The sequence below is a fragment of the Camelus bactrianus genome, chromosome 22 (assembly GCF_048773025.1).
Source record: "Camelus bactrianus isolate YW-2024 breed Bactrian camel chromosome 22, ASM4877302v1, whole genome shotgun sequence".
NCBI classification, from domain to species: Eukaryota; Metazoa; Chordata; class Mammalia; order Artiodactyla; family Camelidae; genus Camelus; species Camelus bactrianus.
This window is the reverse complement of record NC_133560.1, coordinates 24,869,465-24,893,422: the sequence shown is the minus strand read 5'-3', so window position 1 is coordinate 24,893,422 and position 23,958 is coordinate 24,869,465. Positions and strand designations below refer to the sequence as shown.

General features: G+C 40.4%; 2 protein-coding genes, 1 long non-coding RNA gene and 2 other non-coding genes across 22 annotated transcripts; 2 read left to right on the top strand and 3 right to left on the bottom strand.

Moving 5' to 3' along the window:
• Positions 1-787: 787 nt before the first annotated feature.
• LOC141574669 (uncharacterized) lies at positions 788-1,316 on the bottom strand. Its single transcript, XR_012501639.1, has 2 exons — positions 1,194-1,316; positions 788-1,031 (listed from the first exon to the last, which is right to left on the bottom strand). It is a non-coding gene; the product is annotated as an uncharacterized LOC141574669 (long non-coding RNA).
• A 134-nt stretch (positions 1,317-1,450) lies between these two features.
• On the top strand, positions 1,451-11,718 carry ZNF846 (zinc finger protein 846). Of its 18 annotated transcripts, none has more exons than XM_045516165.2 (7): positions 1,451-1,839; positions 4,174-4,262; positions 4,838-4,926; positions 5,569-5,695; positions 6,148-6,249; positions 9,698-9,780; positions 10,277-11,718. In XM_045516165.2, exons 3-7 carry the CDS (start codon positions 4,894-4,896, stop codon positions 11,420-11,422), a joined length of 1,491 nt encoding a protein of 496 aa, XP_045372121.2. In that variant the 5' UTR covers positions 1,451-1,839; positions 4,174-4,262; positions 4,838-4,893; the 3' UTR covers positions 11,423-11,718. The 18 variants fall into 18 exon arrangements, with proteins under 18 accessions (XP_045372121.2, XP_045372119.2, XP_074206803.1 ...); XM_045516163.2 differs by having other exon boundaries at positions 4,769-4,926; XM_074350702.1 differs by having other exon boundaries at positions 4,174-4,269.
• A 7,580-nt stretch (positions 11,719-19,298) lies between these two features.
• LOC105068359 (olfactory receptor 7D4-like) lies at positions 19,299-23,152 on the bottom strand. Its single transcript, XM_074350707.1, has one exon. It carries the CDS (start codon positions 20,921-20,923, stop codon positions 19,922-19,924), a length of 1,002 nt encoding a protein of 333 aa, XP_074206808.1. The 5' UTR covers positions 20,924-23,152; the 3' UTR covers positions 19,299-19,921.
• TRNAV-AAC (transfer RNA valine (anticodon AAC)) lies at positions 21,254-21,326 on the bottom strand. The gene has a single exon. It is a non-coding gene; the product is annotated as a tRNA-Val (tRNA).
• TRNAI-AAU (transfer RNA isoleucine (anticodon AAU)) lies at positions 21,771-21,845 on the top strand. Its single transcript has one exon. It is a non-coding gene; the product is annotated as a tRNA-Ile (tRNA).
• Positions 23,153-23,958: the final 806 nt, after the last annotated feature.

Below are 23,958 nucleotides of genomic sequence, written 5' to 3'. Positions count from 1 at the left end.
TTTAAGAAATAAATGACCCCTTGTGAATTCTGGTGCAGTATCAAGATTATTCACAATTACATGAAGAGGCTGTAAAAATACTCCTTTCTTTTCCATCTGTGTATCTGTGTGTAGCTGAATTTCTTCATATACATCAATCAAAACAACATCACAACAGACTGACTGAAAAAGCAGATACGACAATCCAGCTGTTAATCTGTTAAGTAGATGTTAAGAGATATGCAAAAATGTAAAATAATGCCACTGTTCTATTTTTTGCTTTGGAAAATATACTACTTTAGAAAAATATTACTTATGCTTACATGTAATGGTTTGTTATTTTTAACAGATGAGTAATAATATTTTTTAAAACTCAATTTTAACAGTATTATTGAAGTGTAACACTGTTTAAAAAGATTTTAGCAGAGCCTTATGGCATTTTATAGAAATGAGAGAAACTTATTTCAAAAGAATGGGTAAAGAGATCAAAACAAGATTGTATGTCTAAGAATCAACTGAAAAATACTATAATTCATAAATAAAATAAGAATGTTATATAAAAATACAGATTTTTTTTTTATTTAACATAATCTCTCTTCCTATCAGTCAATCAATCAAAAATCAGCCAGTTTGGGTAACTGGCTGTTGAAACAGATAAGCCGGGAAGTTGAGTGGTAGCATTACAGATGGTGGTATGTGGATGAATTAGAAATATATTTTGTGAATTCTTTATATATTCTGAATGTAGAACGGACAGGATTTTGTGGTAGAGCGCTATGAGAAAAAAAAAGAAAGATGACACCAAGGATTTTGGCTTGAGCAACTGCAATAATGAAACTCATTTATTGGGATGGGGTAAGACTGAGCAGGAACAAATGTTGGGGAGGATCATGAATTAGTTTTGAGCATCTCAAAATTAGCTTTGTAAATATGTGTACATCATTGCATAGGGCCTAAGAAACAAGAAGGCAGGTGTTGGGGGTGGTACAGCTTAGTGGAAGAGCGTATGATTAGCAAGCAAAAGGTCCTAGGTTCAATCCCAAGTACCTCCACTAAAAAGACAAAAACAAACAAAAGCATAACATTAAAAAAAAAGAAGAAGAAAAAGAAAAAAAGCCTGTAGAAAAGCATCTGATAAGCTTCCAGAGTCAGCACACCAAGCGTGGCTGACTCCGCTTGGAAACCCGCCCTCCGGGGACAGGAACCAGGCAAACCTCGCCCTCCGCGTCGGCGCGCGTCCGTCTCGCTTCTAACCCGGTCTTCTGCGCTCCGCTCGGTCCTCTGGGGCCGGTCGATACGGAGCTCCTGCTTTGGATCCAGGTCCAACCGCGTCCAACCGCAATCCCTAGCGTCTAGAAGAAGCGGCCGCGTCGTCGGGCCCTGTCCCTGCGGCACGTCATCCCGACCCTGCAGCGCCGCAGGCCCCGCCCCTTATGCTTATCTTGGGGCGGCCCCGGAAGTGGATGTGCTTCCGGTTTACATCTCACTAGCGCTTCTCGCTGTGGCGGAGATAGGTTTTCTCTTCTGTCGGCGTAAGGTTTCGGCGCTCAGCCAGTTCCTCTCCGGCCTCCCCGGAGAGGAGACTTTCGGAGTCCCGGCGCCTCCTTCCGTCAGCACCCCGTGCTCGATGCTTCCCGCCTCGGCCCGTCCCCGAGCCTCTGCGCGCCCGCTCCGCCCGCGCGGGTCTCGGTGGTGGCTTGGGTGCCCTGTGGAGGTGGGGCCTCTTTTCCTACCGCTGTGCGCCTTTCTTCAAAAGCTGCCAAAGCAACCTTTGTGTCTCTTCCCTAGAAGAAGCATTTACGTTCTGGTAAACGGCCCCAGCGCCCTCTTCTCACGACCTGGAGATTGCGGCGCGTTCTGGTGAGCACTGGACAGAAATGCGCTGGCTGTGGGCATCCTTATTGAAGCTTAATAAATTTTTCAGGTGTTAGCTTGTTGTAGGTTGACCATTTGTTCATATTTTGCATAGCTAGTTATTTCTGTCTCTACGTCTGTAGTGAAGTGTTTATGATAAACTCTTGAGAGTAAGGAGACTGAAATAAGTTGCAAGTATGATATTTGACCTTTAATACTTGGTTAAATGCCTCACATGTAAGAACAAAGGAGTTATGTAATAACGGCTACAAATTAATGCCCAGAATAAAAACTCAGTAGGAAAATGATCAACAGGTTTGGATAGGCTCTTTATTAAAGAAAATATACACAGAGACGACAAATACATGAAAAGGTACTTGATATCATTGGCATCCAGGGAAATGCAAATTAATATCACAATATGATAGTATTACACACACTGAATAGTGTAAAGTAAAACTAAAAAGAGTGACAGTGTCGAGTGCTGGTTGAGATGCGCATACACAGTTAATGGAAACAACATTTTTTAAGAGTGTCAACTAAATATGATCTGTTGATAACACAATAGTAATGCAGGCACATGTCCACCAGTTCAACTTAAGCGCTATTTATAGCATCATTTGAAATATCCCTAAATTGGAAATAACTCAAAGCTGATTAAGAGAATAGTGGATGAATTGTTGAATATATTTTCTGTGGTGAACTCTTAAGCAAAGAGAAGGACCAAATCACAGGTAGATAGATGCAACAGGTCGGATGAAACTCAAAAACATATTATTGAATCAAGGAAGCCAGACATGAAAGAATGCATGCTGTTTGATACTGTTTCTTTAAAATTCAAAAACACGTAGAATGGCCTAGAGTGTTAAATGTCAGGATAGTGGTTTCAATTGGGAGGCATGGAGTTAGTGGTCTGCAAAAGTGACAAGGAATATGTCTGAGATGCTGAATATGGAAATATTCTGTCTCTTGTCCTGAATGGTGGTTACCTGCAGCTGATCATTTCTTAATAGTTCATTGAGATTTTTATTCATGATTGCCTCCCTTAGTTGTATGTATGCTGTAATTCAATAAAAGAAGTTCAGGAAGTGAAACTAAGTGTTCTACCACATAAAGTTGAATGAGAAATGCAGAAGTAGAACAAAATGTACTGAAAGAATGAGTAACAATAAAATGAGTAATTAGTGGAAAAAAATAAAACTGATCGTTAATATGAAATGGTGAAAAGATGAAAAATATATTTATATAATAGCCTTTGTAGTTAACTGTGAGATAATATGCAAAGACTTCAATTTCAACGTAAAAGAAAAACAGTGACATGATTCAGACCCTGTGGAGTGGCAAACATTAAAGATATATTTTCGATCTCCCGCAAGGGGGTACCTCCTGCAGGGATGTGGGGAGAAAAAAAAGTATTTTGAGTTTTTCTAAAATCATGATACTCAAGTTTGGATGTCTTTGGGTCAAAATTGGAACACGAATTTTTTAAGTAAGTGAAATATCAATGACCACAGTCCTTGGAAGTGGTTATTTTCCTATTCTGTATTTTTCTTACCCATAACCAGTCTTATCTCTGTATCGGGAATGTATTTGTGTATGTGTAATACTCCTCACACTTTGATGGGATTGATTCTTTCTTTAACTGTATTGCTCATCACTAACGGGTACTCAATTACTTGTGTATTACTTGCTTTGCCCAATTGAACTGTGAGATCCCCAAGAACTGTTCCCTCCTTAGTACATAGTACCTGGCCTGGCATAAGGAAGGCCCTAACTAAATATTTGCTGACTGAATGAAGGAGTAAGAGACAGAGGGAGACAACATTTCCAAGCCTAACCAAGCTCCAGCAGGGGGTACTCAGGGAGACTTCTGATTTCATAAAATCTGTTGCATTTCTCCTCTCCATTATGCCTGGCAGAGGGTCTGGACTCAATTCTGACCGTGTTAGGAGTAACAACCACCGCAGGAGGTCAGGCTCTTGATACACCAACCTGTGTCCTCACCTTTTGTAACTGGTGATTTTGGGCCAATTACTAATCCTCTCTGAATCTCAGCTTTCTTGACTATTAAATATCCAATTTAAGGAGTTGTTAGGACAACTAAAGGAGTTTATATATTAGAACTACTAACAGGTGCAAAGTAAATGGCAATTCTTATTATTAATATTTGTATGATAGGGTATTAAATTTTTAATGGCTGTCATATGTTTCATCTACAGAGAGATGTTTGATGATTGAGGAAAAATGTCTGTTGCTGAATGATTAATGTTGCAAACCAGTTACCCAAACGTTCTAGTAGACAAAGAGAAATTGAGATCAACCTCTTAATTTATTCACAAGCTTCTCTGGAGTGATCTGAGCAAGAAATGGAATGTTCTGGAAACTTTCACGATCAGATTCCCAGGATGGCAGCCCTTGATCTGACTCAGGTGTGTGGTGAGTCCTTGTTGGTGCTTCTTTTCAAATCATTTACTTCCTGTAGTTCCAGTGCTCAGGGGTTGAGAGATCCTGCACTGGCCATATTAGAGGGATTGAAATGGCCAGAGTCAGAATTCACATTCCTGAGATTTGGGATTCAAGAAGGCATGTGTGCACTTTTTGTGGGGATAAAATGTTCATAAGTTTTATTGTGTCTGTCAAACAACTCTGCCTCTCTGCACTTTTTTTTTTTTTTAATGGAGGTACTGGGGATTGAACCCAGGACCTTGTGCATGCTAAGCACAAGCTCTACCACTGAGCTCTACCCACCCCCTGCCTCTCTGTACTTTAATTTGTGTAACTCTGAGATGGAATTTTTAACCTGTTCTTCATGAGTAGCAAGATTCAGGAAAACATTTTCTCGCTTTGAGTAACTCAGGGTGTCACATTATGACATATTTTGTCGTATTATGGAGGTAATGTGTTTGTGGTGTGTTCTGTGCATGGCGTGGAACAGTTTATAGGCCTGCGATTGTTGGAATTGGATTGGCCGTTCAGAGTTGATGCCATTCTTCTTCTTTCTGAGGTCTGCTTTCTTGGGACCCATCCTGTCTTCACAAGAGGAAAACCAAGGAGGCACGGATGGTGGCTGAGTTACTGATGGGTTCTTCTCAGGCAAGTGGAAAGAGGACCTTTCTTCAAAATGTCATGCTTGTTTCTGTCAGGTAGCCATATCTCCTTGTAATGTCCCCAAGCTTTTTAAAGCATTTAATGGCCCTGCTCAGGGAATGACTCCCAAGTGAATTTCTCCAGGACCATGCCATCTCAGAATATACAGGAATTACATGAGATAGGATTCTTTTATCTCAATATTTATTAATTCTTTCTGATCCTCAGTCATGCTTGTTGGCTTACTGTCTTGCTGAGTGTTATGACAGATCTTAAGGAAGGATATGAAAGTATCTAATTTTTAATCTCATGGTATCTGTGTGTCACTGTGTAAATAATTCATCTGTTATTAGATTTTACAGAGTGCTACATTGTGTTCAGTGCTAACCACAGCTTATAAATAGAGAAGGGATAAAGCAAGAAGAGCCCACAGTAAAGTTGTGGTGAAATAAGTTCAGTCATGAATCAGTGATGCTGGTAAATCAATGTGACAATGTGATCAGGCAGCATATATAGCTAGAGAGGAGAGGTCTGGGCCCAGGAGCTCTGTGGCCTTCTGGTCTACCCTCCTCAATCCCTCGTGCATCTTTCTGAGGACATCAAAGGAGATGGTGTTTAGCTGAAGCCAGCATGTGTTTGATGGTTTAGCACTTAGTGACCTTCGAGGATGTGGCTGTGAACTTTACCCAGGAGGAGTGGACTTTGTTGGATCAAACACAGAGAGATCTCTACAGAGATGTGATGCTGGAGAACTACCAGAATCTCATGGCACTAGGTGAGGCTGGCATTATTTCTTCACTGAACCCGTTATGAAATGAATGTTTCCCAACTACCTTTGCTGTCGAATGGGAATAATGTGGTAAACAAGACAGACTGAGTCCCTGGCTCATGGGCCTTACTGTCTAGAAGATTCTAACCAAGAAAATGATCTTTATTTCCTTTAGGGACTAAAAATCTTAACATTTTCAGTGTGCATGAGGTCGGACATGGTTTTTAGGTCTTAGAGATCTCCAGTCATTTGAGGGCACAGAGAGAGAATGTGCTTGGAATTTTGTTCCTTTTTAAAAAGTTTTATTGCATTTGCTTAAGGTTTTGCGTGATTATTTTGCTATTTTTAAGTTAAACTTCACTGTCTTCAGGAACCCTGAAGGCTAAAGTGTTGGTTCCCAGTTCACGGACATGTTTTTCATGTCTTGCAAGTTCTTCTTCACGTATTTTTCCCTGAAGCAGGGTCTGAATCATGCAAACCCCATCTCAACTCTCCTTTGGAAGGAGCAGAAGAGCTGAGGAAAAGAGCAAGAAGAATTCTGCAGAGTGAGTTCATGGCAGGTACAGTTTTATGAAGAGCAATGCTAGTCTGGGAAAGAGGGCCTTTGGAAATGTCACTCTGCAAACTAAAAGGTAAATTCTTTTTTCTGAGAAGACTGAGGCCATTTAATATTATTATCTTTTGTTTGTTTTTGAGGGGGAAGGTTTATATGTTTACTTATGTTAGAGGAGGTACTGGGGATTGAACACAGGACCTCATGCATGTTAAGCATGCACTCTACCACTTGAGTTGTACTCTCCTCCCACAAAGACTGAGGCCATTTGGCTTCTGAGTTGCCTCAGGAACTTTCAATTCCCATTTACCTATAAATTCCATTGATCTTCTCAACCTCACAAAGATCCATCCAGCTTATTTGAAAATTTCATTATTTACAGGCAGCCCCCTTCATGATTCTTTCATATATTGCTTTCCTGATTCTGTCATCTTTTTGTTTACCATCAGCTTTACTTTTCCAGAGTATTATAATGCAGTAAATTACCTACAGTTTTGAAACCACATCCTTATCATTGTCAAACTCCTAACACAATCAGACTTTGTGGTCTATCTTTCCTTTTGTTTCATCATTTTTATTATGTTTCCTTCATATTAAGAAAGACATACGCATGGGCCATGTGCTTTTTTTTGAGGTAAAATGCATAGAAATCAACCATTTTAGTGAATGTAATTCATTGGTATTGAGTACAGTGATTTTTAGGTCCACTTCCAAAGGATACTGGTATCCATTAAGCAGTCATCTTGCATTCATCTGTACCCCGAATTCCTGCAACCACCAATCTACTTTCTTTATGGTTTTACCTATTCAGTGTATATCATATAAATGGAATCATCCAAAATGTGAGGTTTGTGTCTGGTGTCTTTCACTTGCACAGTGTTTTCAAAGTTCATCCATGTTATAGTATGTACTAGTACTTCACTCCTTTTTATGGGTAAATAATGCTCAATTTCATGGCTATTTCACATTTTGTTTATCCAGTTATATGTTGATGGACATTTTTCCCCCCACCTTTGGCAATTGTGAATACTCCTGTGAACATTTGTGTACAAATATTTGAATACCCATTCTTAACTCTTTTGGGTAACATACCTACAAATAAAATTGCAGGGGCATATGGCGATTTTATGTTAAATTTGTTAAAGATGACCAAACTATTTCATACAGAGGATGTATCATACTACAGTCTCATCAGCAGCGTAGAAGAGTTCCAGTTCCTCCATACCCTCACCAACACATCTTATTTCCCTTTTTTTAAAAAAAAAAACCACTAACCATCTTAGCAGGTATGAAATGGTATCTTATTGGGGTTTTGATCTGTATTTCCCTAAAACAAATGATGTTGAACATCTCTTTATGTGCTTCTCGGCCATTTCTGTATTTTCTTTGGCGAATGACTCCTCTGCCCATTTTTTTTACCTTGGGTTGTCTTTTCGTTGTTGTAGGAGTTCTTTATGTACTTCAACAGTGGATCCTTATCAGATATATGATTTGCAAATATTTTCTCCCGTTAGGTTATCCTTTCACTTTTGAGAGTGTTCTTTGATGCCCAAACATTTTAAATTTTGATAAGGTCCAGTTGATCTATATTTTCTTCATTGCTTTTGGTGTCAAGAATAAGGATAGGTTGAGATTGCACATTGTCAAATCCAAGGTTGTAATGGTTTACCTCCATGTTTTCTTCTAAAAGTTTTATAGTTTTAGCCTTTACCTTAGGTTTTTAATCCAGTTTGAGTTAGTTTGTGTATATGGTGTGAAGTAGGGGTCCAATTCCATTCTTTCGCATGTGGATATCCCAGCACACAGTTGAAGAGACTGTTCTTTCCATTGAATGGTAATGGCACTCTTGTTGAGAATCAATTGATCCTAGATGTGCTGATTTAGTTCTGGATTCTCAGTTCTATTCCATTCATGTGTATGTCTGTCCTTTTGCCTGTATCATATATTTTCAATATTGTGTTTTTCAACTCCAGAATTTTATTTGGTTCTTTTTTGGAATTTCTAGCTCTTTATTTATAATCTCTATTTCGTGAGACACCATTCTTCTGGTTTCCTTTAGTTCTTTGTCCGTGGTTTCCATGCCCTCTTTAAACGTATTTAAACAAATTGGTTTAAAGTCTTTATCTAGTAAGTCCTATGCCTTGACTTTCAGAGATAGTTTCTGTTAATTTTTCTTATTTGCATACTTCATATTTTTTAGTTGAGAATGTAAACTTTGGATATTGTAATGTGTCAGTTTGGAAATGTGATTCACCCTTCTCCCTGGGATTTGCTGTTGCCTCTTACATGGATTGCTGATGTTCAGTGGCTTTCATTAATTATTTTTGTTATACATTCTATCTAGTACAGCCCCTGAAATCTATATTCTGTTACCTTAGTGGTCACCTTAGAATGACAAAAATTCCTTTAATACCTGAAGCCAAGAAAATAAAATTTTAAATTCTCTTTTAGTTTTTGACATTTGGCTCTGGGTTGGGCCACTACTTCAGTGCCTAGCCAGACTGTTTACAGCTCTTCCTTATCCTCCCCTTCCTGCTTGAGTGGATCTTGAAAGTCAGCCAGCGGTAAAGGTTTCTGTCCCCTCCGGCCTTGCTGAGCATGAATCTAGCCCTGAGCTTGCTTGCAGACTTCTCCATTCTCTGGTAAACATTAGAGTTTTTCAAAGCCCCTATTCACCCACATATAACATTCCCAGTTTGTTCCTCCCAGGGCTTTTCAGTCCATCTACCATTTGTCCCAACCATTTTCCCTTCCCTCAGGCTGCTGTGGCCAATACTTCATGTCTAGACACTTTCAGCAGAAGCTGCCTGTGATCTGCCTCACTCCAGGGAGCTCTCTGAGTTGGGTGAAATAAAGGGGAGCCCTTGTGAGGGCCACTGTTCTCCCTTTGGCACCAGCAGCTTGTCCAAGGAGTGCATCCTGCCATCTCCAGGGCTACAGCTGACCTGGAGAGTGTGGCTGGTAGAAGGGAAGTTAAAATGCCACAGTGCTCTCTTGGTGAAGTACAGCCACTTCTGTCTTCCTTAAGTGTTCACTTGGTTGTTGTATATATATATATTTTACTAGATTCCAAATTCTGTGAGAGCTGATGCTGATCGGTTTTGTAAGCTTGTTAGTTGTTTTCTGATGAGAAGGAATCCTGGAGTTTCTTATCCTGCCGTATTTTGTGATATCATTCTCTGTGCCATATGCATTTTTGTTGTTGTTGTTTTCATTTTTTTATCCTTATTTTTTATTGAAGTGTAGTTGATTTACAGTGTTAGTTTCAGGTGTACAGCAAAATGATTTAGTTATACATATACATACATACACTTATGTATTTTCCATTTCTTTTCCATTATGGCTCATGACAAGAAATCAAATATAGTTCCCTGTGCTATATCTGTGCCATATGCTTTGAAATAACTTTATCCCACAATTTTTCTCCAACTTTGAATTTTTCCACTTTATTTCAGAATCGGATTTGCAGCTTAAAACCAAAGGTTCCGTGCCTCTTCAAGATATTTCTGTGGAAAAAACATCAAATGGAATACAATTGGTAAGATCTCCAAGAAGTAATTTTTCCCCTTCATATCAGGACCAGAAACACAAAGTCCATGAGAATTATTTGAGATAAACACCATTTACCCAAAGAAAGCAGGGTCTATGAAGAGATTGTCTGAATGTCAGCAATTTGAGGAGCATTCTAAACTTACTTCAAACCTGCTTCTCTCCTAGACATCCCACATATAAAATCCATATATATGTAACTCTGATACTCAGTTTTTGAAGCACAATTTAGTCTAAATAGTTACCAGAAAAACTCTCTAAGATGCTCTGTGAAAGTAAATATAATGCAGGGTCCTGGCCTCATGGCTTATTCAATTTAAAATAGCTCAAAAACAGAGCAAGAAATCTGTACACTTTATGGCAATGGGAAAAAACTAATTATTATAATGTTTCTAATGCATAAAAGTCCCACAAGGGGGGGGGAGTTCTGTTGTTATAATGAGTGTGAAAAAGTCCTTAGTTATTATTTGTACCTTAATCAATAGGAGAGCAGTAATGCTGGACTGAAACCATACAGCTTTAACCTGTGTGGAAGAGTATTTAGAGAACACTCGTTTCTTATGACACACATGAGAACTCACATTAGACAGAAAACTACTAAGGGTCATCAGAGTGGAAAAGCCTTCAAAAAGAACTTTATTCATACTTTACTGAAGGAAACCAGTATCAGGGGGAAAACTTCCGAGTGTGTTCAACATGAAACAGTCTCCGGGCAGCTTTCAGATCTCACTGGGCACCAAAAAATGCAGACAGGAGGGAAAGTGTGTGAATGCAAAGATTGTTGGAGAACTGTCGTTAATCAGTCGTCGCTGAAGGTACGTAGGCGATACCACACTGGAGAGAAGCCCTGTGTGAGTAAAGAATGTGGGAAAGCCTTCACTCACCTTACAGATCGTCTTGGAATTCACAGTGGGAAAAAGCCCTACTTGTGTATGGAGTGTGGGAAAGCCTTTACTAGATCCACAGGACTCATTTTACACATACAAATTCACACTGGAGAAAAACCATTTGAATGTAAGGAATGCGGGAAAGCTTTTATTCATTCCTCCTACCTTACAAAACACGTAAGAATTCACAGTGGAGAGAAACCATATTTATGTAGGGAATGTGGCAAAACTTTTACTCGTTCCTCAGGACTTGTCTTACACATGCGAACACACACTGGAGAAAAACCCTACATATGTAAGGAATGTGGGAAAGCCTTCAATAATTCCTCGATGCTTAATCAACACGTGAGGACTCACACTGGAGAGAAGCCATATGAATGCAAGCAGTGTGGGAAAGCTTTCACTCAGTCATCAGGCCTTACTACACATTTAAGGACTCACACTGGAGAGAAGGCCTATGAATGTAAAGAATGTGGGAAGGCATTTGCTCGGTCCACAAACGTTAACATGCACATGCGAACACACACAGGAGAAAAGCCATACAAGTGCAGAGAATGTGGGAAAACCTTCAGGTACTCCACATGCCTTAATATTCACATGCGAACTCACACTGGAGAGAAGCCATATGAATGTAAGGAATGTGGGAAAACCTTCACTCAGTCTTCAGCACTTGCTAAACACCTAAGGACGAAGGCATGTGAAAAGACCTGTAAATGCTCCTTGGACCTTGGTATTCACATCTGAACTCATCTGGATAAGGACTTTGTGAAAGTAAAAATGTGAGAAAGCTTTATACTCAGTTTTCATCCTTACATGCTGTGTGGGAACTTACCTGGGGCAGAATCTGAATTCATATATATAAGGTGTGTGGGAGAGCAGTGCTCGTTCCCACCTTCCAACATGTGTAAGAACTCACGCTTCAGAGGAAAACCTAGTTATAAGGCATTTGGACAAGCCTTTTTGTTGTTCTGATGTTAATTTTACACATCTGAAATTACTGTAAAAGCCATTTGAAGGTAAAAATGAGATACAGCCTTAAATTATTTCACATGCTTTAAAAGCACATGATAACTCACACTGGGGATAAGTCATATATATGTAATGAATATGGTAAACCTTTACTTAGTGTTAAGGCCTTAATATCCACAAAAGATTTTGGCATAAAACCTTATGAATGTGAAGGATACAGGGAGACCTTACACTTAATTTTCATATCTTTTAAGAACTCAACATTAAAAAAAACTCACAGGACAGAGATGCCTTCTACATTAAGAAATCTGAGAGGTCTTCAGAGATTCCTGAAAGCTTAGCATAAAAGAAGACTCATGAATGTAAGAAACGTTAAAAATCATTCTTGTGATGGGGACAGGGTATAGCTCAAGTGGTAGCATGCATGAGGCCCTGGGTTCAATCCCCAGCATCTCCATTAAAAGTAATTAAGTCAATATACCTAATTACCTCCAACCCCCCCCCCAAAAGACAAGGGGAAATAAACCCCTAGATATTGGGGAATGAAGTAAAGATTACATAAATTCTATATGTTTGTCTGTATAATGTGTATATGTATAACATTTTAATATAAGTGCATAATAAATGAATTATATATATTGTGTATAAATTGTAAATTAAAACAGAGATCTATGATTTGACCAAATTGGATATTAAAACTAATTTATATAAGTTAACGTAATTTTGATGTATGAAGAAACTGTAATAAAGTTTATATACTAAAAAGTGTATAGAACAAAAAGATTAAAAGTGCATTAGTTGACTTTTGCACCTCTACAAGATAATTTGTAAATTAATATTTGCTGAAATGCACTGGGGTCTTAGCATGTAATTAACCTCCTCCACCTGGGTGGGGACCTCAGTTCCCCACAGAAGAACTCAAAGATATATTGTAATTGTATATTGAATGAGAAGGAACTAGGGCTCTGTTTTATTATTGCACTATTGTTTGACTGCTTGTCCTCCAATCATTAATTACTGAGACCTGTTCAAGGGCAAGCATTATGGCCAGGCTTAAATCACAAAATGACTTAGGCCAAAATGGCTTCTCTTATGGAAAAAACAAAAAAGCTAGGTCTGGCTTTTTTCCTCTGAGGACCCCCCCAACCCTATCTGCCTACAAACTTAGTACGGAGGCCCTGGACTTTATGGTAACACTGGAAAAATAAAAAACGGAAATACATACTGTAAGAAGAAAAACATAAAGGTTACAGAAAAATGTCACTAGTTTGAATACACAGGGAAATCAATGATTAGCATTTACCACGGTGTCCAATGTAAATAAAAAGAAATAAGGGGAAATAAAGGTTAAATACAGGATTGATCAAATGGAGAAGACAGACCATCTCAGGTTTTTGTCAGGCATACCAATCTGAGAGAATCATTCTAAGGGCTCTAGGAAGTTGAGGACTGGCAAGTAGAAATGCTTTTGATGAGTAAGGTGGGGTGGGTTGGGGGTTGTGAATACCCAATCCCAGCCTCTCCTTTCAGACCTTTAAGCCGAGCTTTGGGACTAGACCAACCCCACTTCCGGGCCTCGGCCCCGCCCTCCACTCATAGCCCCGCCCACAGGCGTATTTCCAGCCGCAGCTTCCATGCTCTGGGCCTGTTTCTACCTGCAGTCAGCGCTCTGAGCAGACCCCAGGGCCCCAGTACCTGCGGGCAGCAACTGCACTCTCCCTGCCTGCTGTGGTTGAACTTGGTTGGCAGCCAGAGCCCCGGAGCCCCGCCCCCAACGGCGGGGCAGGAAGCGGAAGTGGCGTCACTGGTCTGCAGCGGGTGTTCCTGCCCCGTGCTCCTCCTGCAGCGGGTCACTTTGGGCCTCCTGCGGTTCAACGTGTTCTTGGTGAGTAACGGGAGGGCTCAGGGATGGAACCGGGCGCCTTAAAGGACAGGTTGGGCCTGGTCCCCCAAGGGACCTTCTTAGAGGGGCCTGGCCCCTCTGCTCTAGTCCGCCGGGACGTGAGCCACCCCCCCTCCCCCGCGTTCAGCCGGGTTGGACTCATGGTAAGGGCTCTTCTGTGGGGTGTTGTCCTTCACTGTTGTTGATGTAAATAAACAATAAACAATAATAAGAATAGGGAAGAGTTTTTTGAACCAAACTGTGATCTAGCCTGGAAGCCCGTTTCCCAAATTATTCTGAGGCGCTGCTCCAGGGAAGCATGGCTTCTGGCACAGTTGTATCATCTTGTCAGAACAAAGAAACATAAAAAAGTCAGGGATACAATTCTTCAGGGTTTCAGAATAAAGAACAAAGCAGCACCTACACGGGTGAGTCAGTACGGCCTTGGCACCTGGGAAGGAAGTCTTACCAAGGGAGTAGCAGCATCCGTGTCCCGGGAAGAGGGGCGTTTAATCTTTGTTTTTAACATGGGCATTCTTTATTTCTGGTCATTGTGCACTTTCCTTTAATAATTAAAGCAGGTGTACAATATATGTTTGATAGATCACAAAAGGCTATTTTAAAATATGCTTAAAATTCAAGTTAACTCATGTATAAGCTAGAATGGCTTCCCTCCATTTCTCACTGTGCTTCCTTATTCAAAAGCCTCCAGTGTGTTTTTTGTGACCTTTCTCCATGAGGAAAAGAATTTCCACTGTTCAAGTTCTCCAGGTATTGCGAGCCTGGAGATCTTGCCGTGTTCCTCTGAGTATTAGGGAAAGTTGCTTTAAAGGTCTTCTTTTCGTATGAAAAAAAAAAAAGGTTTCATCTGAGAATTTGGTTTTGTCTTTGTGCGTTTTTATTTTTGAATATTACATAGAGGTAGAAAGATAAGATACTTTCTCAGGTGTCAAGGGTATCCATATTTCTGTATATAAATATAAACGTAACGTAGATCAGAGATCTTTCTTCTGAAAAAAACACAAGAGTACTTAGCTATCTCATCATCTGAACTTTCCAGAGTCAAAACGGGCCTCCAGGAGATGTAGTGGAGGTTTTATGACACTAGTTCTAGAATGAGGTGTTTGGACTAGGTGTATTTTCCCCCACTTTTTTTTTTTTTTTTTGGTAAAATCTTAAACCTCAAGAAAATGTGACTATCCAGTACGAGTGTTCGTTGTAGTAGATTCACTTATTATGGGAATTTTACATGTTTGTTCTCCCTGTAGACTTACAAATACATTTTATGGTGAGCTTTTTTGTGAGTAAGTTGAAAATAAATTGCATATATGATACTTTAAAGTACTTTGTAATGATTCTCCTAAAGATAAGGGCATTATCCTACCAAAATCACAATACCATTATTTGATGTATGAAAAGTAAAAATCATAATGTTTTCTGATATCTGCTCTAAAAAGCTAACTTCTCCACATTGTCCCAAAACATGTTTTTGGTTGGTTTCAAACAATCAGGTCTATATATGGCGATTGCTTATGCCTTTTGCCCTTTTTTTAAACCTAGATCACTTGCTATTGTTTGTCTATTATATTCATTATACTGACTCTTTGAAGAGTCCCAGGCGTTCTTTTAGAAAGTCACACAGTTTGATATTTCTTCTTTTATTTTCAGAGCACATTTAAGTTTTCTTTCCTGTCTTATATTTCCTGTCAGTTGGTAATTGGGTTCAGAGCAGAGTTTGGGAAACGTTTTGTCTGAAAGGGTCCAGATAGTAATTACTTGATGCTTTGTAGGTTATAAAAGTGCGGAATTAGTCAGCTTTGCCCTTGTAGTGGGAGAATAGCCAGAGACATGAGGAAACAAATGGGCATATCTATGATCCAGGGAAACTTCGTTTACAAAAACATGCCTCATCATATTAAGTGGAATAAGTCAGACAGAGAAAGGCAAACATCATATGATAGCACTTATGTGTGGAATCTAAAAAAAAAAAGAATGATGCAAACCAGAAATAGACTCACAGACATAAGAAAAAGTTTATCAAAAGGGGAAGGGTTGGGTGAGGGATAAATTAGGAGTTTGGGATTAACCTATACACACTACTATATATAAAATAGATAAACAATAAAGACCTACTGTAGAGCACAGGGAACTGTATTCAATAGCTTGTAATAACGTGTAATGGAAATGAATCTGAAAAAGACTGTTTCAAGTAAGATAATCACAGAGTTGTCAAGCAGGAAAGGCTAGTCTCAGAAACCAAAGGGCTTGCTACTTCTCTGATAAGGGAGGTTTAGAGTGTCTTGAGCTTCATCTGGGTCCATGTAGAAGTCTCCATTTCAAGTTTCCTATTTAACTTTTCCTGATCAGTACCCTAATTTTCACATGTAAAGTGTGAGACTGACTTTTAAACTATGGTTGAAAATTGAATATTGCATTTGATTTTTAGCAATATCTTCCCCGTGTGACCACAAGAAATGAGTTTTTAAACTGTCATAGGATCTCTCTGGTTCATGACTTTGACTTGGGCTGCAAGACAGCAGATCTGAGCTTGTTCTTTTCTGGGCAACTACACTCAAAAGACTCACAAACATAATCATAATGATTGCTGTACCATTAAATGTAGCATTCAGTGGTCTCCCAAGGGAAGATCTGTGTCATAATAGACCATAGAGGTATCTTGACTATTATGATTCTGTGAATGTCATTCGTATTAGCAAGGCACTCAGCTTTTTGTTCAAGTCCAAAGGCTTGTTCAAACATATTCTCAATTTACTACATTGTATCCAGGGATCACTGTCCTTCTCAGGTCTCTATGAGTCTGGATGAAATCAGGAGACAGAAATCATACTTTGATTTAAACAGGAGAAGTGTAATATAAAAATGTAAAGAGAAATTCTAATACTTCTTTTTTTACTTACTCTATCATTAATTTAGGGAAAATTAGTAGGGTAAAGTAGTAGAAATTGATGTAGAACCCCATCATTTTCAGCCTCATAGCAGCTAAGAGACCAAACGTCTAGGACTGCAGCAGGGAGATGGTGCTGGCCCTTCATTACCTCACATGGAGTGACTTGCAAACACCTCCAGCATTTCCAGTTGCCATTAAAAATTCTAGCACAAAACCATGACCTAGACTGCCATCTCCAAATTCTAGAGTTTATGAAGAGTATTTAATGAATGCTAAGCATGTAGGGGGGCCTTCTCCCCAAGAGTGGACTTCAGACCTTGTTGGAGAAGGTGCCATGGCAGCCCTTTGGATGTGAAGAAGCTTGCTAGGTGGCCAGGAGGAAGCACCCCTCTGGGATGCAGAAGAGCCATGACTGGTGGGCAGATGTGGAGAGGGAATTGGGGTGCCACTACCAGCGCAAGACCCAGAGCACTAAGTGTCCATACAAGGAGGCCGTGAGAGACAAGTGTGCAGGTAAGCTGAGGCTGGTGTGAGTGCTCGGAAGAAGACTGTTTCTCTCACCCTTCCATTCTTAGAGTAATTAAATACATTTCTGAAAACTGAGATGTATATTATGTTATGAACAGTTATTTAGCTATAATTTCACTGTGCTTGAGGAGTGGTGTGAAGGATCTCCATTGTCTGTTGATCACCAATCTTTTGGGGGAAGTAATTAGGTTTATTTTTAGAGGAGGTACTGGGGATTGAACCCAGGGCCTTCTGCATGGTAGGTATGTGCTCTACCACTGAGCTATAGCCTCTCCCTTATACTACTCTTTGTACTGGAGACATTGGCATCCAGAACAGACATGGTGGTACCCATGATGTGCAAAAAACCAATGTTTCCAAAAAGAAGCTGATTCTAATGTCAGCGTTGCCAAGAAGCATTACTTGGACACAGAGGTCATTATGATGAGAGATTCTCTTGCTCCAAAAATATAAAAAAATTAGATGTGTATCTACTCAATATTGTTGCAAGTATACAAAGCATTGCTTGACAGAAGTGGAAGAAGAAATAGGCACATCCAAAATTCTGGTGAGAAATTTTAATACATTTTCCCCATATTGTTTCACTAAACATTAGAGGAAGCTCTAATCTAGGAGATTTCCAGAGTGTGCAGGGATATTTGGGAATCTCAAGCTAGAATGGAATGACTTCCGGGCAGTGGATGTGGGAATTGTGGTCCTCCCTAGGTGCTCCTGTCTCCTTCCTTTTCTCCTAGGTGTTCTTTCAAAGGACCCTTTCTGCTTTCCTGAGGAAAAGAGAGAGACAGATGGTGGCTGATTGTGTGAGAAATTGTCCTCAGATAAGAAGAAAGTTATCCTTCTACAAAATGATGTACTGTGTCCACCAGATGGACACATTTCCTTCTAGGCAGGCCTGTCTCCTGAGCTTCTTAAATAACGCCATTGGAGAACCGAGTCCCTGATGAGTTCCCTCCCACAGTGGAGGCTCTTATACTGGTGACAGATTAGCCTGAATAATCTTAGTATGTCAATAATTACCTCCTAATATTGCTTCTCATGATGGTGACTGCATAGTTTTAATTTTGCTTGGTGCTCTTACATAGTAAGGAAGATGATTGCATTTCTCGAAAAAATGTATTCATTCATCAGCATTTACACGTGTCTCCAGCTGGGTTAGGACTGTGCTGCAAAAGGGAAATAAAGTTCTTTTGGGCTCATTGTATTGAGATAAGTTCATGTGTTACGTGCTCCATTAAAGCCATGGTTGGCGGATACCAATCACAAGTGAGTGTGGTGAGAGAGAAGGAAACCCAGGACCAGTGCGTCCCAGGGGAGATGATGAGAGACCCTGAATCCCTCTGTTGCCATTGGGTCTCCCGTCTTCATTTGCCAGTGAACATTGGTGTAGTTTTTAATTTACTGAAGCTAGTGTGTGTGTGATGGCTTAGGATTCAGTGACCTTTGCTGATGTGGCCGTGGACTTCACCCAAGAGGAGTGGACTCTACTGGACCCCTTTCAGAGAAACCTGTCCAGAGATGTGATGCTGGAGAACACACCCATCTTAGCTTTGGTTCACCAGAGGCAGATGCTGAGCCAAGGATTCACGTACAAGCAAAGGAGCAAAGGGAGCCCACGGAACATGGGTTGGAGAGAGAGGAGCAATACAGGGAGGACAGTACATCCATCACGCTAACCTTAAGGCAGCTCCCACGGCGAGTGAGCAGGGTTCGCATCCTCTAGGGAAATTCTGGAAGGTGGCACAAAACCCAAACTTAAGGGCCACCCTAGCTAAGGGGTGGAGAACGCGGTGTGCCCCCACCTCTCCATCAAGAATTGGCCCTGGTGGCGCAGTGCTTTGTCACTTGTGCCATCACGCACTGGGAAACGTGGGCTCCACGTGGTGCCGACAGAGGCGGCCAGGCTGGTACGCGATGGAGAGAGTGAAAGGATCCCAGGGAGTGCAGGAGAAACGGTGACTGCTTCTGCTGCTCCGTCCTTCCCTGCAGTCTCAGTTCTATCAATCTTCTCAGCAAAACGTGCGCTAAGTTCTGAACACATCCCACAAGTGTGTAACTGCCATTCCGACTGGCACCTCCATAGGGTGCTCTCCCCCCAAATTAAACCGTGGGAGAAAAGTTTTTTTCTATTGTATTCACTATTACATGTTTTGGGATCTTAGAATGTATCTTAAAACTGTGATAATGGGAAATGAAGGTCCAGTGAAAGAAGGTAGTGAAGGATGTAAGGAAAGAAGGAAGGAAGGCAGAGAATGAGGCAGTATCTCACTTATCCTATGCAAAGTATTACTATGAATTACCTGAATGAAGCCGCTTTCAAATCTAGACTCCTACTCTTGCAGTTGAAAATCAGGTCACTGTTTTCAGGTAAAGTTTCATAGCAAAGTTAGGAATGTGGGCTCAGTGTCAGGTTTCCAGGTTAGAATCCATCCCAATCTCAATCTCTTTGAAAAATGGGGTACCTGAGAGAAACTGTCTTTAACAGATGTTGTCAAGATAACATAAAACATACACATAAACCCAGAAGAACGGCCTTGATACTTGAAGCACTTGTCTTATGATTATTGTGCGATTTTCACTCCATTTCTTCCAGGGAAAAGCAAACACACAACAAAATTATGGTGAAGAATATCAACATTGGAAAGGATAGTTTGGAGGAAACCATGCCACATGTGATACAAGTTCTCCAAATCTAATGTGGGAAATCACCGGATTGGCTGTAAGTAAACTGGCCCAAGACAGAAATGTATGGGCTGCAAATAGGAATGAAAAGTTACAAAGGGCTCACTGAGGAGGTTGCTTGAGGAGAAACTAATGCAAAAACAAATAAAAGTCACAAGTGCGTTGATTATAGAAGAAATGAAGCATGTCTTAGGGGAGAAGAAGCAGGATATTCAAGTTCACAGCAGTTGTCTTTGCGGCCTCACAACGTCCACTTAGTTCTGAGGCCCGAGGCCCGTCACGGACAAGGGGCTCCTCGACTGAGCAGCCTCCCCAGGGCCCCCTTCACATCCTTGTTCCTCAGGCTGTAGATGAAGGGGTTCAGCATGGGGGTGACCACAGTGTACATCACGGAGGCAGCTGAACTTCTCTGGGGAGAATGGGTCCCATCAGAACTGAGATAGACCCCCAGGCTTGTCCCATAGTACAAGGAGACCGCAGAGAGGTGAGACCCACAGGTGGAAAATGCTTTATATTTCCCCCCAGCCGAGGACGTTCTCATCAAAGACAAGGCAATTCGAGAATAAGAGAGGAGGATCCCAGTGAGGGGAAACACACCCAGCAGGGCAGTTGCCACAAACAAGAAGATCTTACTGACGAGGGTGTCAGAGCAGGCCACCATGATCATCTGAGCCAGTTCGCAGAAGAAATGTGGAATTTTAGTGCCAATACAGAAGGTCAGCCGCCTCAACAGTAGAATGTGAACCAGGGCCACCAAGAAAATGATGAACCAAGACATTAGAACCAGGAGACCACAGAGGCGTGGGTTCATGATGACCATGTAGTGCAGGGGGTGGCAGATGGCCACAAAGCGGTCATAGGCCATCACAGTCAGGAGGAAACCATCCATTACAGCAAAAATCATAAAGAAATACACCTGAGTGAGGCATCCTGTGTAAGAGATGTCTTTGCTCTGGGCTTGGAGGTTCACTAGCACCTTCGGGACAGTGGTGGAGACGAAACAGATGTCAACAAAGGACAGGTTGGAGAGGAAGAAGTACATGGGGGTGTGGAGGTGGGGGTCAGAGCTGACGGCCAGGATGATGAGCAGGTTCCCGAGCACGGTGACCAGGTACATGGACAGGAACGCTCCAAAGAGGAGGGGCTGCAGGTCAGGGTGCTCTGAGAGGCCCAGGAGGAGGAATTGTGATTCTTCTGTGTGGTTTCCTGCTTCCATGTAGCTGGTGTGTCTGCTGGGGCAGAAGGCAAAAGCATTATTCAGTGAACAGCCAACTAGCATCTCAGCTAGTCATCACCTTTATGATTCCACCTTTAGGCTGATGTCCTTCCAATGCCAAGGATTCACTCAGTCATATGGTAGACCATTTTCATTTTTAATCTAATTATTAGCCACTTTTAAATTTAGAAGAAAAAAAATAAATCTATTCACTGGTTCTAATTCTTTTTTTATCTTTTTAAAAAATCTTCTTAAAAAATTATTTTTCTTCTGGGCCACCAGTAAGGGCTCACCAATAAGGTCCCAATTCTCACAGCCACTTCACCCTTCTGTTTTTTTTCCAGGGGAGGGAGAGGGAGGTAATTAGGTTTACTTATTTATCCATTTTTTTAATGGAGGCACTGGGGATTGAACCCAGGACCTCATGCATGTTAGGCATGCACCCTACCACTGAGCTATACCCACCCCTCTTTCACTGGTTCTAATTCTATTTGAAGCTATGGACATAAACCAGTTTCGTCTATAATATGACCTTTGCAAAATGGTTGAAGATATTTAGAAACTTTTCTTTATGACCTCCATTCTTTCTTCATGCAAATAGCCCATTAATTGTTATGAAGAGATGGATTCTCAACTCAGAGAAACTTAATTCTACGACCTGATGCTTCCTATTATGATAGTTAACTCTCAGATGCCTTAAGTACTTTTATTATTATCTTTTAATTTCTAAAAATGTGGTTACTGCTATTACCTTCTTCATGAGGGTTAAAAATGCCTTTGTGTACAATAGGATCTGAATAAATGGTAGCTATTATTATTACTAAGTTCATCACATGCCTGAATATAGACAAAAAATAGAATAGTAAAATGAAATAAAATGCATTCATATATATTTAAAAAGAATAATAAGGGAGAGGGTATAGCTCAGTGGTAGAGCGTGTGCCTAATATGCACAAGGTCCTGGATTCAATCTCCAGTACCTCCATTAAAAAATAATAATAAAAAAAATAAATAAACCTAATCACCTCCCCCCCAAAAAAGTAAAAAGAATAATAAATCGTAAACAAGTAATTCCTGCTCTGGGAATAAAACTCTATCTGGTTAAATCTAGGATGTTTGCTAACATAATTCATCTCAAAAATAGGTAAATGAAGAGGAATCATAACGATAATCACACTCAAAAATTCGTTTGAGAAAATGTAAGTCATCACTGGTGAGCAGCCAGGTGAGAGCCTCTTGCTAAATAAAGAAAATAAAGACAATTTCTTAATCCAGTGAAGGTTAGGTATTTTAAAACTGCAACCAAAGGATATTCTGCATGAAAACACTAAAATATTTGCATTAACTTCATGAACAGGACAAGGCTGTCTACTCCAACTTCAGTCACTCCATATTCTCTGAAACACTGAAAGAGAATGCTAAAATGAGAAAATGATTTTAGCCTGAGTACCAAACGTCAAAAATAATTACATTGTTTGAAAACAGATTTCTTCCGTATAGCACAGGGAACTATATTCAACATTTTGTAATAACCTTTAATGAAAAAGAATGTAAAGATGAATATATGTATATATATGCATGGCTGGGACATTGTGCTGTACACCAGAAATTGACACATTGTAACTGACTACAATTTTTTTTTAAATTTAAGAAAATAAATAATTACATTGTAGATAATATTGTGGATACAATACGGTGGATAAGATGAAACAGCAACTTCAGTATAGAGATATTAGGTCCTATTAGGAAGGTGAATCTGCCAACAAAAAGTAGTTAGGGAATCGAATAGAAAAATCCAGTCAGGGGGAGGGCATAGCTCAAGTGGTAGAGCCATGCTCAGCATTCACAAGGTCCTGGGTTCAATCCCCAGTACCTCCTCCAAAAATAAATAAACCCAACTACATCCCCCTTAAAAAAAAAAAGAATAAAAAAGAAAAATCCAATCACATGAGGAACAAAATAGAGAATAAGAATACCTTATGCATAGCAAATCTCCAGTGAGTAGTTGATAAATAAATGATTGCACAGTGGAAATCTTTAAGAGGAGCCTACAATTATGGGAAAGTTTAGAGAAGAGGTAGAGACTCTTTGGGAAATAACTCTTACTGGAGAGAGGCTCTAGATTCCAAAAAGAGAGAAACAGGACTGGTTTCAGTAGAAATGAAAGTACTTGCAGACTACACAGACTTCACCATCACGGACTAAATAAATACTGGACTATTCTAGTCTCACTGTTCTAGAGGTAGAGTCCAGTACCCACTTTCTCTCTTCTTTTTCTTCCTACTCCACCAGCCTTTCCTGGGACACAGTCTCCAATGGTTATCACTGAATCTTTCTCTTCTCTGCACTGTGTCCTGGAGAAGCCCATTTGGGTTTGCACCGAGGCTGGGGTAAGAAAATTACAGGAAACGGGCAACAGGGACATGTTATTATCATTGCAAGGGTTGAATTCTCAGGGCTCCTCATTAAATAAATGGTTCTAGTAACTTTCCTCTCTCCAAACAACTCAGCTCCCTTGAGATGCAAAGATAAGAGAGTGGAAAATTTTCAGCCAAAGTTGCGTATGTGTGGGCAACAGTGGGGGAAGAAGTTATATTCTCCCAAGAGAAATTCTTTCTTTGGTTTGAATTAAAAGTGACAGGATATCCTCTAAGGAATGATTAGTTTCTGTGTGAACCAAAACATGGGAGCCTTTGCTGATATTAGGGAGGGCTCCATATCTTACCTCTAAATGGGGGGGGGGGCAGGGGCTGCAATAATCCAGGTAGACTGAATTGAAGACTGAGTATTGAGAAAATACATGTGGCAAATGTGACTCACCTGTAAAATTTGTCAGGGTAGGGGAAGACAGAGGTAAGATACAGCCTTCAGGGAGTTCAAATATGAGAGAGTTAGACCCAAAATTGTATGGAAGGTATGAGAACGCATTTAATTTTAAAGAGGATGATAATATTTAGTGCAGGCATTTGAATACACAGGAATTTCTGGGTATACAACTCGCAAGAGGCATTATACCCTCTCAGCCAATGACAGTCACAATGTGCTGTATCTCCAATTTGTAGGATGTGGTCCCAGGATTGGAAGTAGAAGTGATCCTG

What these genes read in the sequence shown, in the direction of transcription:
- ZNF846 (XM_074350702.1), top strand. Translation starts at nt 4,200, where the DNA reads ATGGAATGTTCTGGAAACTTTCACGATCAGATTCCCAGGATGGCAGCC. An exon ending in TACTGATGGGTTCTTCTCAG is followed by an intron (nt 4,927 to 5,568) that starts GCAAGTGGAAAG and finishes TTGATGGTTTAG; the next exon opens with CACTTAGTGACCTTCGAGGA. An exon ending in CATCAAATGGAATACAATTG is followed by an intron (nt 9,781 to 10,276) that starts GTAAGATCTCCA and finishes CTTAATCAATAG; the next exon opens with GAGAGCAGTAATGCTGGACT.
- LOC105068359 (XM_074350707.1), bottom strand. Translation starts at nt 20,923, where the DNA reads ATGCTAGTTGGCTGTTCACTGAATAATGCTTTTGCCTTCTGCCCCAGC.